The sequence below is a fragment of the Chrysochloris asiatica genome, unplaced genomic scaffold (genome assembly GCF_000296735.1).
Source record: "Chrysochloris asiatica unplaced genomic scaffold, ChrAsi1.0 scaffold00117, whole genome shotgun sequence".
NCBI lineage: Eukaryota > Metazoa > Chordata > Mammalia > Afrosoricida > Chrysochloridae > Chrysochloris > Chrysochloris asiatica.
The window spans coordinates 3,036,350-3,052,541 of record NW_006408635.1 but is presented as its reverse complement, the minus strand read 5'-3'; the positions used below and the strand labels follow the sequence as shown (position 1 = coordinate 3,052,541).

The window sequence follows — 16,192 nt, the reverse complement described above, 5'->3', positions numbered from 1 at the left end:
ACGGACTTACAAGCTTTCCATGGTGATGTTACTGTCTATTCTTTTCTTTCCCCCTCAAGTGTCTAGTTTATAATGCTATGCCAGGGAAACCAAATTCATAAGACAGCCAAGCATCTTAACATTACTTCCCCATTCCAACCATGTCTCAATCCCTGTTGTTCCAAGGTTGTGCATACATCGTTATTTACCTCTGTCCCACTTAGCCCTTGAAAACCTGCCTAATTCTTCTCTCATTCCGAAATGCCTTAACTTTTGATATATTTTCTTTTCATTTCATTCTGTTCAAAATAGGAGCCATGGTGGTGCAGTGGTTTAGTGCTAACCAAGAAGTTAGCAGTTCAAACCCATCAGCCTCTCCATGGCAGGAAGAATGTGTCTACTTCCATAAAGGTGACCGCCTTGAAACTCCTCTGGGACAATTCTCTGCCTTACAGAGTCACAAGGAATCTATTCAAAATACTTTCTATTGTCCTTTTTTTTTTAAATGTGTTTTTTAAGATACTAGACTTCAAAAAAACTTCCTAAGGAAGTTCAGAATTCCCACATACTGTTCAGTTCAGTTTCCATTTTGATTTTTTATTTGATTATTTAGAGCGTGTTGTGTAGTTTGCAAATATTTTGTTGTTATTTTCCAGCTGTTTTTCTGTCATTTTTAATTGAATTCCATTATCATCAGAGAACATAATTTGCATGACTTGAATCCTTTTAAATTTATTGAGACTTGTTTTATGGCTTAGAATATGGTCTATCTTGGTAAATGTTCCTTGTGCACTTGAAAAGAATATGCACTCAGCTTTTATTGGATGGAACATTCTATTAATTTCAGTTAGGTCAAGTTGATTGCTAATTCATTCCGAGAGATACTAAGAATTACATAATGCATTATGCTAATCATGAGAGCTGCCAATCACTAGGATTGTTAGGGCTCCTGACTCATGTATTTGCGTCTCTCTTTCCATGGTTTGGAGCCCTGGTGACAGTGGTTTAGGCATTGGGCTGTTATCCTCAAGGTTGATGGTTCAAACTTACCAGCCACTCCATGGGAGAAAGATGAGGCCATCTGTTCCCATAAAGATTTACAGTCTTGGGGACCCTATGAAACAGTTCTTCTCTTTCCCCTAGGGTCACTGTGTTGTTGTTGTTAAGTGCTGGCGAGTCATTTCTTACTCATAGTGACCCTGTGTAGGGTTTCTGAGGAGCGGCTGGTGAGCTTGAATCGCCAACCTTGCAGTTCAAACCGATTTTGCGGTCCAGTGCGTATCCCACAGCGCCCCACCAGGACTCCGTAGGGTCACTGGTTTGGTTTTGGTGTTTTTCATTGTTTGCTTTGTTATTCTTCTACAGCGTTATTTAGTGAATACCACTGACTGTGAAAGTGGCTAAAGTTAGTTTGGGGAAGAATAGAGGGTTGAAAACGAACCTAAAATGATAGCCCCTTGGTTTGGCACTGTAATATCAGCACTGGACTATAAACCACAAAGATGGCGGTTCAAACCCACCTGCTGCTCCTCGGAAACCCTTTACAGGAGGGTCGCTATGAGTCGGAACCAACTCGATGGCATTTAACAACAGTTGACCCTAAACTGGCTGAAATCTCTTTTGGGAAGAATAGAGGGTTGAAAACTAGCCTAAAATGATAGGACAACTTCAGAGTCCACAAAAACCCTCATTTGTCTATACTGTGGGCGGCACTCTGGGTCAGGTGTGCCATGAGCGCAAGGTGAAGTGACACCTCCAGGTCTCGGAAACGTAGCGAAGGTTCTGACCCCCCTACATAAGGTTTCCCCAAGGAGCGACTGGTGGGTTTGAACCGTCCACCTTGTGGCTAGCAGTCCAGTGCTTATCCTACAAACCGCATCACACCAGGACTCTGATAGTGCTCTGCCATCCCCCAGATGGCACTGAGATGATGCCAGGCTCTTGGTGTGCTGACAACACTGTAGTGATGAGGGCGTCGTTGGGTGTCTTTCCTGGAATATCATTTCTGGTGTTTTTAACACTGCTTGCTGTGGTTCTCAGTGAGGTGATTGAAAGGCTCTAGTGTTTACAGTCACGGCGTCTATTTCATTGGTATTGTTGTCGTCGGTCAGTGTCCTCGAGTCTGTTCCAACCCACAGTGATGCTCTACAGGGTTTACAGGGTTTCTGAGGAGCAGCTGGTGGGTTTGAACCCAACCCTGAGGTTAGCATCTTTAACGGTTTCGGCTTAGTGTCCTGCGCCACACTAGTTCTCCTTCATTTGCATGTCAAGTCCGTTCCAGCCCATAGTGATACTCTGTAGGGTTCACTGAGGAGCAGCTGGTGGATTTGAACTTCTAACCTTGTGGTGTGCAGCCCAGTGCTGATCCTACCTTTATATAATTGTTTTCAAGGGCTTCATAGAAAATGGTGAAAGGGGAAGATCAAAAGCAGATCAGAATAAGCCCTTGGACAGTGTGGGGGTTAGAGGCGCCCATCACGTTTCACTGCAGCACACAGTTTATTACAGAGATAAACCACTTCTAGGAGACTGATTAGTGTACAGGGTAGTTTGAAAAAACTCCAAGTGTAAGTGTACCCAGTGCTTAGCCTACAGAGCCACCACAGGACCCCAGTATTCCATTACTATGTCCTTGTTGTTGTTGTTGTTGTTAAGTGCCATCTTCAAGTTAGTTCAGATTCATAGGGATCCTGAATAGGGTTTCCGAGGAGCAGCTGGTGAGTTTGAACCACCAACCTTAGGATTGCAAATGACCTTGTGGTTCAGTGCTTTATCCCACAGTGCCTCCTGGGTAGGAATTGAGCACTTGCTAGACTATGCAGAAATGCAAGTCATCCTGAGGTCAGAGTTACTCAATGCATTGTTTGTGCAATCATAGGTATCGCACTCCACCTGTTAAGGTGCCAGCCCACAGGTGTGTATTGTTGGGGCGTGACGCAATGTTAGTTTATTAATGGTCACGCTCAGCCTCTGATTTTCTAGGTTGAGCTCATGAGGCACAGGTGTGAAGTGGGACAGTTAGCTTCATTATCCTGCCAGGTGTGTGAGCTCTTTTCCTTCACCTTTTTGTAAACTAGATGCTTTGTGATGCAGCGCCTGGGAAACTGAGGATTGTCCATGGGGATGTGCTGACTTTCAAGGTGGAAAAGGCTTTCCCAGAAAGTCTCAGGAGACGATGGGAGGACGGTAAGTGTCACCACACTCGTGTTTCCATGTCCTTCTGTAATTGTTGTGATTCAACATTTATGAAGAAAATGATCTGAGCAGAAACGTGCATTGCAGTCGGTTTGTTTTTTTTTCCTGCTTTCTTCCAGAAACATGAACTCTAGTTACTTTTTCTTAATTGAAATTTACTCGTCTTTGTATTTCAAATGTTTTGGGTTCTGGGCAAATAAACACGATGCAGGTGGTGAGCTATGAAATGTTGCTTTTTCCAGTGTTGAGAAAAGGCATGTTTGCGTACCCAGGTCAGACGTAAGCCTCCTCAGGCCTTCTTTTCCACTGTCTTTCATGGCGTGGTGATCACTCGAGGCGCACGCATTCTTCATGGGCACTGCTTACTGGGGGACCTACGAGTGAAGAGACAGGGTCTCTTGCCTTTGAAAACTCTCAGATCCAGAGGAGGTCATGCTTTGGTGATACCTCCTTTGTGAGCATCTGTCCCTTGGTTATACTTTAAACTTATGATGTCCAAAGCAAATTATCTTTTCCCTCAAACTAGCTCTTTCTTATGTACTAGTTTTTGGGACAATTCCATTCCATTTTTCCATGAATTTTTGAAGGCCTCTCATATTTTTTCCTAAGTAGAAATCTGCGGGCTTTGCGCTGACTGACTGTTGGGCTGAGTACTTTTGTGTAGTGGTTCAAACCTGCTGGTGAGAAGCCACTGCATTTGAAGAATAAATGGACTGAAAAATACTCAGCCACGTCTCTTCCTGTGTTTTTGTTTGCTATTAATATCCAGTTTGAGTTCAGTCTTCACTAAAATTGTACACAGACTCGATTGATGGACTCACTTCCGCTTGGCTTTCCCTTTGCCGTACAGAGCCACCGAATGTCCACATCATTGGAAACCTGCCTTTCAGCGTCTCAACGCCACTGATTGTCAAGTGGCTTGGAAATGTTTCCCGCCGAGATGGGCCTTTTGCTTACGGCAGAACCCAGATGACTTTGTCTTTTCAAAAAGAAGTGGCAGACGTAAGTCTTAACTGTCCTGTCTATTTTGTCAGCAAACCAAACTCTGAATCAAAATTATACTGCATTCCTACCACAAACTGTATTTTCTAGTAATCCATTAGACCAAAAACCCAACCCACTGCCCTGGATTTGGTTTTGCCTCATGGAGACCCTATTGGACAGATTAGAACCACCCCATAGGGTTTCCAAGGCTGTCAGTCTTTATGGGGACAGACTGCCTCTGTTCTCCAGAGGAGAGTTTGGTGGGTTTGAACCGCCAGCCTTGTAGTCAGCAGGCCAGTGCTTAACCCACAGCACCATCACCAACCAAGAATTAAGCATAGACAACTGCCCAGGGACTGCATGAATGGTGATGCTACCTACCGTGAAAGCCATGCTGTCAGTGGAGAGTGCAGCGTTTGTGTGTGCTCACGTTAGTACTTTGCACTTACTAGGACTCCGGGGCAGACCCTGTGGAGCCGACAGGAAGGGCTTGGGCCTCACTATTTAGTACCGTTCTCACTCTCGCTTACCTCCCCCACTTCAGCCAGGTCTGCTGTGCATACCTTTTCCCTGGCAGGAGGTTCCCCGGTTCACAGTCTCCAGGCAGGCTAGGTGAGAGCAAGTGTTGAGCTGTAGATCTTTAAGGAGGGGATCTGTAGACAGTAAACCAAACCAAAGCAAAGCAAACCCACCGCTGTGGAGTCGATTCCAACCCAAAGCGACCCTGCATAGGCTTCCCGAGACCACGTGTTGACGGGAGCAGATAGCCTCACCTGCAAACCTGTGTTCAGCAGCAGCCCAATGTCCAGCCCAAAGTGCCCCCAGAACTCCTAATGGATAATTCGCACTGTACATTAAAAGAATTCTTATGGTAGATAAAGAGAGTCTGTAACGTAAAGCATAAGTATCTCCCGTTGCCGGAGGTGGGGAGCATATGGGTAACTGCTCAGCTAATAAATGGTTGGCGAAGCAAATTTACTGAGAGTTGTGTTGGAAGATAGACCTGGAAATCGGGTTGAGAAAGGCTGCAGCCACGAAGCCCCTGTGGAGGGCACTTCTGCATCGCAGGGAATCTTCATGAATCAGAATCGACTCAAAGACAACTGGGTTGGTTAAATACCTGTGAGGCCCAATGTCCCCACTGGTTTGTGTCACACTGTGGTGGCCTGTGTGTTGCTGTGACACTGGAAGCCACTGATAGTTTAAATACCAGCATGTTCATCCATGGTGCACCAGTTTCAGCAGAGCTTCCAGACCAAGACGAAGTAGGGAAAGGAGAGGCAAACTATTTCTAAATGGTTTAGAAACCAGTGTGAATAGCAGTAGAACATTGTCAGATAAAGAGCCAGATGATAACATCTCTATGAAACCCACCAGAGCATTGTCAGACATAGTGCCAGAAGGTGAGCCCCTCAAGTTGGAAGGCAAACACTGCTTGCTAGAGTGGAGTAAAGTTCTCGGAACCTTCATTTGCTGATGGGGCACAACTCAAAATGAAGAGGAACATCGGCAAATATCCATTAATAATCAGAACATGGAATATAAGAAGTATGAATTTAGGAAAATTATAAGTTGTCAAAAATAGAATGCATTGAGATTGATATCTTAGGTGTTCGTGTACTTAAATGGACTGGTTTTGGCCATTTTGAATCTGACAATCATATGGTTTACTATGTCGGGAATGACAAATTTGAGAGGTATGGAGTAGCAATCATCATCAGAAAGAACACATCAAGACCTATGTTAAGTGCAGTACTGTCTGTGATAGGATAACATCCATATGCCTACAAGGAAGACCAGTTAATACCAATATTATTCAGATTTATGCACCAACCACTAAAGCCAGTGATGATGAAATTGAAGACTTCTAACTTCTTCAGTATGAAGGTCAAATACCCAATCAAGTTGTATTAATAATGATTGGCAATTGGAATGCAAGAGTTAGAAACAGTGGAAGGATCAGTTGTTAGAAAATATGGACCTGGTGATGGAAGTGATGCTAAGAGATCACATGATAGAATTCTGCAAAACCAGTGAGTCCTGGTGTGGTACTGTAGGATCAGCACTAGACTAGACAAGGTCAGCAGTTCAAACCCACCAGCTGCTCCTTGGAAACCCTAAACAGGGTCAGAATGAATTAGAGCCACTTGAAGACACTATAACAACAACAATGACTTAACTCATTGCAAATACTTTTCTTAAAGAAACAAAAAGACCACTGTACACATGGCCCTCATCAGATGGAACACACAGCAGTCTGTCCATGTATTATCTGTCATTCTCTTTGGTACCCTATTTATTTTGAGTTTTTTGTTAGTGTGAGCAAAATGACGTATTAGGCAAATCTGCACAAGTCCTCTCTCTTTAACGTATTCAAGAGCAAAAATGTCAATTTGAAAACTAAATTGACTACATCTATGGAAAGAGACGGTGGAAAAGCTCCATATCATCAGCCAAAACAAGCCAGGGACAAACTAGAACAGACCATGAATTTCTCATTTACAATTTCAGGCTGAAGCTGAAGAAAATTAAAACTAGTCCGCAAGATCCAAATACCTTAAACGTATCCCACCTGAACCCAGAGACCATCTGAAGAACAGGTTTGATGCATTAAACACTAATTACTGAAGGCCAGTCGAGTTGTGGGATGGCATTAAAAACATCACACTGCATGAAAGAAATTAAAAAGACAGGAAAAGAAGATGGAATACACACACAGTCACTGTCCCAAGAAGAGATGGTCGATGTTGGGCCATTTCAAGAGGTAGCATGTGATCCAGAATCAATGGTACTGAAAGAAGTCTACGCTGCCCTGACGGCATTGGTGAAAAACAAGGCTGCAGAAATTGATGAATACAAATTGATATCTTTTAACAAACTGATGCAGTACACACTGGAGGCACTCACTCATCTATGCCAAGAAATTTGGAAGACAGCCAGTGAGTTGAGGGTAGACGTGCTGTTGGATGTCCTTCAGAGGCTAGGATGGCTTCAGCCCAGCCACAGTGGTGCTGAGGCAAGAAATTCTGCTTTAGACTGTTTGAACAGCTTTAGACTGTTTGAACATATGTCTTCTTTTTCTCAGTAACCTTGGCTTTTCCTCCACAAAATGAGGACTCTTTCTTTTATGTTAGGAGCAGTACATTGGCATTTCCGCAAGGGTCTTTCTTGTTGGTGCCTGCTTAAGAATCTATTCACTCTTGAATTGGTTTGAATGCGGCCCAAGCTAGCCATTTTCTTTGTTTGCTTTCTCAACCTTTGTATTTGTCTGTGAGGTTTTTTTGGTGGTTCTGTTCTTACATAACGCAGTAGAGATGCAAAATATCATGGACTCGAATGCTGAGGTTTAGGAGGTGGCATAGAATGTCATTTGTGGTTATTAATAAGAGTGTTGGTTCAACTTCAGCATGTACAATTATGTTTTTTAAAATAAGAGTTGATTTTAGTTACATTTTAGCCTGAGCAGTGGGAAGAATCCATACTGAGTCTGATTTATGATCACACTGGTCCTCTGGCAGATCGCCACACTTTTCCAGTGAAAAGTTTCCATGGGTGAGCAGGAGGAGATTCAGAAAGCTCTTGGACAAACTTCATTCTCCTTTAATCCCATTTTTCCAAAACCTTATTGAAACCCCCATGTATAGCAGCATTTTGTCATGTAGGTGTCTGTGTCTTTGGTTGCTCTTGTCATGTCATTTGCGTGTGACATACAGGTAGCCCCTGACTTAAGACATATTCCAGCTATGACGAACCACACTTAGGATTGCCGGCGTTTTGCTTTTGTTTTGGGGACATCTTATTGTTACATGTAGTACAGACAATGTTAAAGTGTAGCTGTAAGCTTTATGTAAATTTTTCCATCCCCAAAGACAAAGATCAGGTTTATAAAGATACTGATAATAAATTGCACTAATAACGAAAACTTAAAAGATAAAGTATTTGATTTGTGTCAGAACTGACTTAGCACAGAGTTGAAGTTACAGAAGCAGTCATGAGTTGGAGACTACCTGTATCTGAAATTTTGTGTTTTATCTGTAGAAAACACATTTTAAGAGACATCTACTCAGCTTGGCATTGTGAGGTACAAAACAGAGTGAAATAAACAAGTCTTCATCCTTGTATTCCTTTTTCTGGGCTACTACAGAATCTTGGGAAAAGGTCAGCTCATACATTTTAAGGGACGTGTTGTTGTTAAGTACCGTGGAGTCGGTTCCGACTCATAGTGACACTGCACAGGGTTTCCGAGGCTGTAAATCTTTACGGGAGCAGAAAGCCTCATCTTACTCCCATGGAACAGCTGGTAGTTTTGAACTGCTGACATTGAGGTTAGCAGCCCAACTCGTCACCACTACGCTACCAGAGCTCCTTGGAGACAGTGTATTGTCTGTCATAGCTCACAAACCGGAACCTGACTGCTTAACGGTGCGTGAGACCTCAGCAGGTGTCTCAGCTCCCTTCATTTCATAGACGACAAAGACGAGGCTCATTGTGGGCTTATGTCTTGGGGTTACGGAGCCCCTTAAAGACACCTACGGTCTTTGTGTTCCGGGTCTGACAGCGGCCTCTGTATCTCCTGGTGTCCATGGGGCTTACCCCGTCCCCGGCAGGGAGGCAGCCACTTCTCCATTGATGGCGTGATTCTCATTGTCCCTGGTACTTCACCTTTCAGCTTCTCAAGTGCAGACTTACCTTTCCTGTTTGCATTTACAATTACTGTAGATGACCAAGGGGAAAAATAACATGTCCCTCCCCCTTGGTCAGAATGTTTCCCAAAGCTCAGGAGTCAGAGGTTTCCTTGTACTGAACAATTAACTCATTCGGCTTCTTGGCCTTTCTCTGTGTAAATCATCTGTCTGTGAATTTTCATAGCTTTACCTATAATATACCTATTAGAGAAAAGCAATACAAGTTCACACGCTTGGTAAACCATTCAACATTTACGCTAGCTGTTAATGACGTGTGTGCCTTAAATGTTCTATTAATGAGTTAGGAAGCAGCATATGTGCTACTTTCTCTTAAGTTAAAATGTGTGATTCATGTGTTTTCATCTCCACAACCTGAGTGTATTTGCTACAAAGATTTGATGGGTCCGGTTCCAGGTCCAGGGTGGTGGTCCATGGAGAATGCCTGGTAATCATGCTGTAGTTGAAGTATACTCCATCGGTGTCTTTCTATCAAGTTGTTGTTGTTGTTAGGTGCCCTGGAGTCAGTCCCACCTGATAGCAACCCCACGCACACTGGAATGAAGCACGGGCCCCATCCTGGGCCATCCTCGTTACGTCTGGGCCTTTTGCTGCTGACACTGTATCAGTCCATCTTGTTGGGGGGTCGTTCTCTTTTTCCCAGACCCTCCACTATACTCCAAGCATGATGTCCTTCTCCAGAGATTGCTGCCCTCTGATAACATGTCCAAAGTATGTGAGACAAAGTTTGGGCATCCTTTAAGGAAGACTCTGACTTGACTTCTTCCAAGACGTAGCTCCTCATCCACTGCATCCTGACAGCTTTGAGGGGCAGACACCACCTGCATCCCCACCCCCAGGTGGCTGCTGAGCCTGAATCGTCACATGGATAGAGGCTCTTCCTGCTAGTGGGCCCTGTAGTGCAGAGGGGCAGCAGAGAACATTTTTAGAAGAAAAGCACGTCTTTTTCTTTGCACTCATCTTAGCTGTGTCTCATCTCAGCACGGTGCTGTATTTTCTTATTCTTGTTAAACAGGTCTATATGGAACCCTCCCTTCTCTTCTGTTTCCTCTTAGGAGTTCTCTCAAATCTCTTCATCCTTTCCATGGTACATTATACAAGGGGGCTTCAAAAAGTGCATAGAAAATTCCATTATCTTTCAATTCCATTTTTCCGTGAACTTTTTGAAACCCCACCTCCTGGTATTGTTGTAGTTTGCATCTATTTGTAAAAAGGAAAGAAGAAGCTTTTGAATTTTTTACATAAATGCTATCATCTGTGCCTATCTTCTGCTACTTAAATATTCTCTACACCATTTTGAAATGGAACCTAAATTGATTAACATGTAAACACATTGTTGGAGTGAGCATCATTTACTTGCTCATCCACCTGTTGATGAGTGTGTTTTTACTTTTATGGAGTGGCGCTGTATGATAAGCACTGGATCTCAAGGTCGATTTGAAGTACAGGTTGATGGTTCAGACTCACCAGCTGCTCCTTGGAAACCCTCTCCAGGGTCGCTATGAGTGGGAACCAAGTAGATGGCGCTGAACAGTAACAACTATACTGCAGTGTATGCTCTTAGATCCTCTTGTGCAGGTGTATAAAATGGGCTTTAGGATATATTCCTAAAGATAGATGTGAAGGGTTGTAGGGGTTCTGCAGCTTCGGCTTTTCTATAGATTCATGTTGCCCAGTTGTGTTCCACAAGGGCTCGTACTGACGTTCCTCATGGTAGTATGTGAGGGTCCCAGTGCTCCATATACTCCTCAGTAGTGTGATTTGCCAGATTCTTTTAATTTTGTTTTTTAAGTTTTACTGATTTCACAATGTGTATTTGTATCTCATGTTATATTTCATGGGCATTGTCCTAATTTTGAATGTGATTGAGCATATTTTATGGTTAGGGTTCATCTGGGTTGTTCTTTGGTGATTCTTACAGGTTCTGTTTTTAAGTTTCTCTTTTAACTGCCTCCTTTGCCCTTAGATCCGAAGAACTCAATGGTGCCTGGCTACTGTTAACTGAACATTTTGATCAAAGATTCTGTAGAAGAATCCTTGATCATAAGGAGGGAAATGTATAACAAAATTTCAAATTCTTATGGAATCCAGACTTCCTGGAGCTGTGGAGGCTGGATGAGCCCCTGTAATTTAAATACCCTTGTTATTAAGTGCCGTCGAGTCGGTTTCGACCCATAGCAACCCTGTATAGGGTTTCCAAAGAGCAGCTGGTGAGCTTGAACCGCCAACCGTGCAGTTCAAACATCTTTGCAGTCTGGCGCATTAACCCACAGCACCACACCAGGACTCCTTAAATACCCTAGGATATAACCTTTAAACCTTAAACCAGAAATATCCCCTGAAGAGATTGTAATCATTGTAATGAAACAAGTTTAAAACTGATGTTTTCCCATGTAAACTACCACTCAATTCACAATAAACTTTAAAAAAAAAAAAAAAAAACCCCCTGAAGTCTTCTTACAACCATCCGATAGTTGAGCTTAACTAGTAAAACAGTCTGCCGTGCACATCATTCCCTTTTAAGAACTGTCTCTTTGGATCATGTTGACTGCAGTGGCTGGAAAGCAACAGTTGTGGAGACAGCACAGGATCAGGTGGTGGTTTGTTACAGTGTTCCAACTCAGCGACCCTGTGTAGGGTGTCCCAGAGCAGCTGGTGGGTTTGAACCATTGACCTTGCAGCTAGCAGTCCAGTGTTTGTCCTACAACGACACAACCAGGACACTTTTAGTCCTTAACAAGTACCCCAACAGCTCTTGATACAGAGGTTCTCATAGCTGGTGTTTTGAGTGCGTTATGTAGGGTATAGGAGTCCTAGTGTGGCACTGTAGGATAAACCCTGGACTGTTAACCACAGGGTTGGTGATTCAAACCCACCAGCCATTCCTTGAAAACCGTACACAGGGTCGCTATGAGTTGGAAGCGACTTGATGGCACTTAACAACAATATATGGTATAACTCAACATTTGTTAGTTGGACCTCAGCTGATTTTGCTGGAAAACATTTCCCAGACTGGCTCTCAGGCATGTGGAAGACAGCCCACATTTTCAAATGTGTCTTAAATCCACCTAACATTCATAGATAATGGAACCTTAACTGCATTCCCTGAGGCCACTGGGTTAGTTCCCTACTGAAATCCCCATTTCTTCTTCCCAGAGACTCACAGCCAACACGGGGAGCAAACAGCGGAGCCGGCTGTCCATAATGGCCCAGCACCTGTGCAGTGTCCAGCACGTCTTCACCATTCCAGGGAAAGCATTTATTCCCAAACCAGAGGTGAGCTCTTGCTTGTTGGTTTCAGCCTGTCGAAGTTCAAATAGAATCGTTATTTCCCTTAATAGGCATCACATGAAATTATCTTTAGCAGCGAATCTTTATACATATGCCACAATACTCTTAACATTTTTTTTTTTCTCTCTCTGAATGGGAATCATAAAAAAACAAGTGGCCCTATGAATTGTTCTTTTTCTCATTTTCCCCTTTTTGATGTAATGACCAAATAGCCCTGTTTATATATTTTGTCCTGGTGTCACTATTATTATTGCCATGTTTGAGTCTTAAAACTATTCCAGAATAGAAGACAACTTACACCCTTAAGACAAGAAATCAATTTTGTGTGTGCACGATTTCTGATACAGACTTCTAACTAAAGTTACCTGAAACATTATCTATTTATCTTGATTTTTTATTTTATTTTATTTTTTTATTTTTTACCGTACTGTTTTTAAGTGGTGCTGTTGGGATGAAGCACTTGACTACAAGGTCAGTCAGTTTGAACTGCAGGGTCGGCAGTTCAGACTCACCAGCCACTCCTTGGAAACCCTGTTCAGGGTCGCTATGGGTCAGATCTGATTTGACAGTACTAAATAACAATTGTTGTTGAGAGCCCTTATTGTGGATTGTGGCAGTGTTATTTGTGATGAATCATGTGGAAAAAAAATGGATATTAACAGAAGTTGGGTTTTTTGGTTTTCTTTTTTTACGTATTTATTGTGAATTATGTGTAAGTTTACACGGGTGAACATTAACTTTACATTCATCCTATTGTACTTTGTTTCATTGCAAGCATCATCAAACACCCAAAGGGTACACCCCACACTCCTGAAGGACCACATGCCTGCTAGTGTATTCCATTTGAATTTCCATCTTGGAAGGGGGTTTGCCTTGAGGGGACCTGACCACTTGCCTTGATGACTCCCTGGGGAACAACTTGCTTGTTCTTGTCGTAGTCAGTTGGACTGCTGCTATTGTTGTGTTTGTTTTTTTGTCTGCTGGTCTTCTTTCAAGAAGTATCTTCTAGCTGTTCCAGCTTGGTCTGCTTGTCCTTTCACGTGGGAATGTCCCACCTCAGAAGATTCTGGATGATGATCAGGATTCCACCTGTGGTCTTGTGCAGTGAGCCTCTTTCACTGGCAAGTTCTAGCCCCATTTTAGTTTGTTTACAGAAGTTTTGACTATTATATGCTAGTTATAGAGAAGCAAGTGCTGTTACAAAAGAGCTAGAAACAGTTTCTCTGTTAAAAATAAAAAACAGCATCCATTTACAGAAAACTACTTCTTGACGACGTACCTTCATTTAATGCTCCTTAGACGTGACGGTGGTGAGACTCGTCGCTCGTACTCTGCGCATGTTATCAGGAGACACCAGTCCCTGGAGAAGGGCTTCATGCTTGGTCAAGTTGAGGGTCAGTGAACAAAGAGATGGACTGGCAGAGTGGCAAGCGCAGTGGGCTCAAATACAACAAATGTGAGGATCACTCAGGACTGGGCCGTGTTTTGTTCTGTTGTGCATGGCGTTGCTACGATCAGAACCGACTCAGTAGTACATAGAATAGCACGGCACAACACAACACAATATGTTTGATGAGTTAGCTGTGAAAGATGTCATATAAAAACTCATCTATGCACTATCTATCTGAAAAAGCCCTGGGCCAGAGATACAGGACAGAAATTTCACAGCCTAGTGAGGACTAGAAAGCTCTTCACTAATCATGTGATGTTGTTATTAAGTGCTGTTGAGTCAGCCCAACTCATAGTGACTTATGGTTATCCCAGAGCAGCTGGGGGTTTGTTTGAGTTGTCAACCTTGCAATTACCTTAAGTTAGCTTAAGTCCAGTGCTTATCCTCCAGTGCCACACCAGGACTCTGCACCTAGCAGGGTTTCTTTTACATAAATTAATCTTCGTTTAAAAAAAAAAGTTAATCATGTGGAATGCTCACAATGAATTGTGTGAGGAAACATGCGTAGCACCTTTATTCTCTTTTTAAACGAGTGTGTCGGTGTTCACCCGTCTTCTGTGAGCTGAAGTTAGTGATCAGTAGTGCTGACCTTAATAAGATCAGCATAAACGCTGGAATCGAGACTACCTGGGTGCAGTAGAAAACATTTGGCTCTCTAAAACCAAAGCAATCCAAGTGGGGTATAGCCTACATAGTGGTTTACACATTAGATTGGTGGCCCAGCCAGTAAGTGTGGACGGTGTAGTCCAGCCGTCTTGCCGCACTCTATCTACCGGGTGGTCAGGTGAGGCAGGAGTTCACACCACCCAGCTCTGACACAGCAGGCTGTTCATCAGCTTTGTCTAAATGCCGCTCAGGGAACTCAGTCAAGCCCCACTTCCTGTCAGCATCTCAAGGTTTCAGAGACCCAGAGAATGACTTCTTGTGAAACATCCTACCTCATGACTGGAAGTACCATGTAGGGGCTCAGCTACTTTCAGGGACTTTCTGTCTTAGAGTAGGTCAGTGTGATGAAGACAGCCAGGTGGTCATGTAGCTGTTGCCTTCCTGTAACTTGTTGCTGATCGATAACCTTCCAGTTGGTTCAGACTCACAGCAAACGTGTGCATGACAGTACAAAACATTGTCGGTCCTGTGGTAGCCTCACAGTCATTGCTCTGTGCTCATTGCTGCTGTTTCTGTCAGTCCACCTTGTTGAGGGTCTTCTTTTTCGCCGACCCTCCACTTTACCAAGCATGATGTCTTTCTCCAGGCACTGGTTCTTCTTGATAACATCCAAAGTATGCGAGCCGACGGCTTGACATTCTCGCGTCTAAGGAGCATTCTGGCTGTAGATGTGTGTGGATGTAACAATTTGGATAGGGACTCGACTCAGTGGCAGTGGGTTGGTTTGGGTTAAGGACCCAGTTATATCAGAAACCATGATGTTAATTAAAAAAAAAAACAAAAACACCCAAACCCACTGCCGTAAAGTTAATTCCAACTCATAGAGACCTTGGTAGGACAAAGTAGGACTGCCCCATTGGGGCTCCAGGACTGCTTATCTTCACGAGAACAGACTGCCTCCTCTTTCGCCCTCGGAGCAGCTGGTGGGTGCCAGCCACCATCCTTTCTGTTAGCTGCCCAACGTTGAATCCTCTTTGCTTGTAGGCTTTTCACGGCAATAGCTGCCCTCAGTTGGGCTGGACTCAGAAATGTTTTTATTACCCTGCCACGGTCTGAACCTACTCTAGGCTCTTAACAACAAAGTCTTGAAGCTATCTATATTTTACTAAGGGCTCTTATATTAGCATATTTTTAGTGGGAGGTTTCTAACTCTGTTAAAATTGTCCCTCAGGGATCAAGATTTGAAGAAAACATTTATTGCAAAAAATCCTAGCTGGACCTTTGACTCTCTGCAGGTCTTTCTCTGTACTGTAAATAGCTCATGCACAAGGGCAGGTGATTATTGGTAAACTAGGAGGCAAACGCATGTATTATGATAAAAGGAAACAGTACATCAAATGCTGAAATTCCAATTCTGAAGGAATTTTGTTGTTCTCTGCTGCTCGGAAGTAGTTTTACCACATTAGAACAGATTAGAAAGACTGAGGAAAGCTGAGAAATATTTGACTTGATAGTTACTTTGAGCAGGTGTTTTAAAAATTCATTTTCTTTAGTCGGAGCAGGGAGGAGTGCTAACAAAGAAGGCAAAATAATGGTACAAGCTTGTCCCTCTGGCTAAATCCTTTTGAAGGAGACAGCGTAAATCGGCACAAATTCTTACAACACAAAGTAAAATACGCTAATGCTGAGGTAGAAGAGTCCGCAGATTCCTGGGGGCAATGAGAGAAGAAGGTTAATTTTCTATAGATGAACCAGAAGGATTTTACTAAAATGCAATACTTAGTCTCAATCAAAACTCCAAAAATTAGATATGGAGAGTTTCTCGTGTGATTCAGGAAGACTTATTTATAGCCGCCTGTGGGATTTTCCTGTTAGAATCCGGGATCCCTTGTTGGAGCTTTATCAGCAGAAGTTGTGCTTCGGTGGAACTATTACAGCCCTTTTCTGCCTAGTACAATTTATTGCTCATCGAACACTTCAGTCT

General features: G+C 43.2%; 1 protein-coding gene across 1 annotated transcript in view; it reads left to right on the top strand.

Annotated features, from left to right (window-relative positions):
• TFB1M (transcription factor B1, mitochondrial) overlaps positions 1-16,192 on the top strand; it is a 71,009-nt gene that overhangs the window by 16,283 nt on the left and 38,534 nt on the right. Inside the window, exons 3-5 of the mRNA XM_006868477.1 lie at positions 3,057-3,165; positions 4,025-4,176; positions 12,018-12,137. Coding sequence (XP_006868539.1) covers positions 3,057-3,165; positions 4,025-4,176; positions 12,018-12,137 — 381 coding nt within the window. The remainder of the gene's footprint in view (positions 1-3,056; positions 3,166-4,024; positions 4,177-12,017; positions 12,138-16,192) is intronic.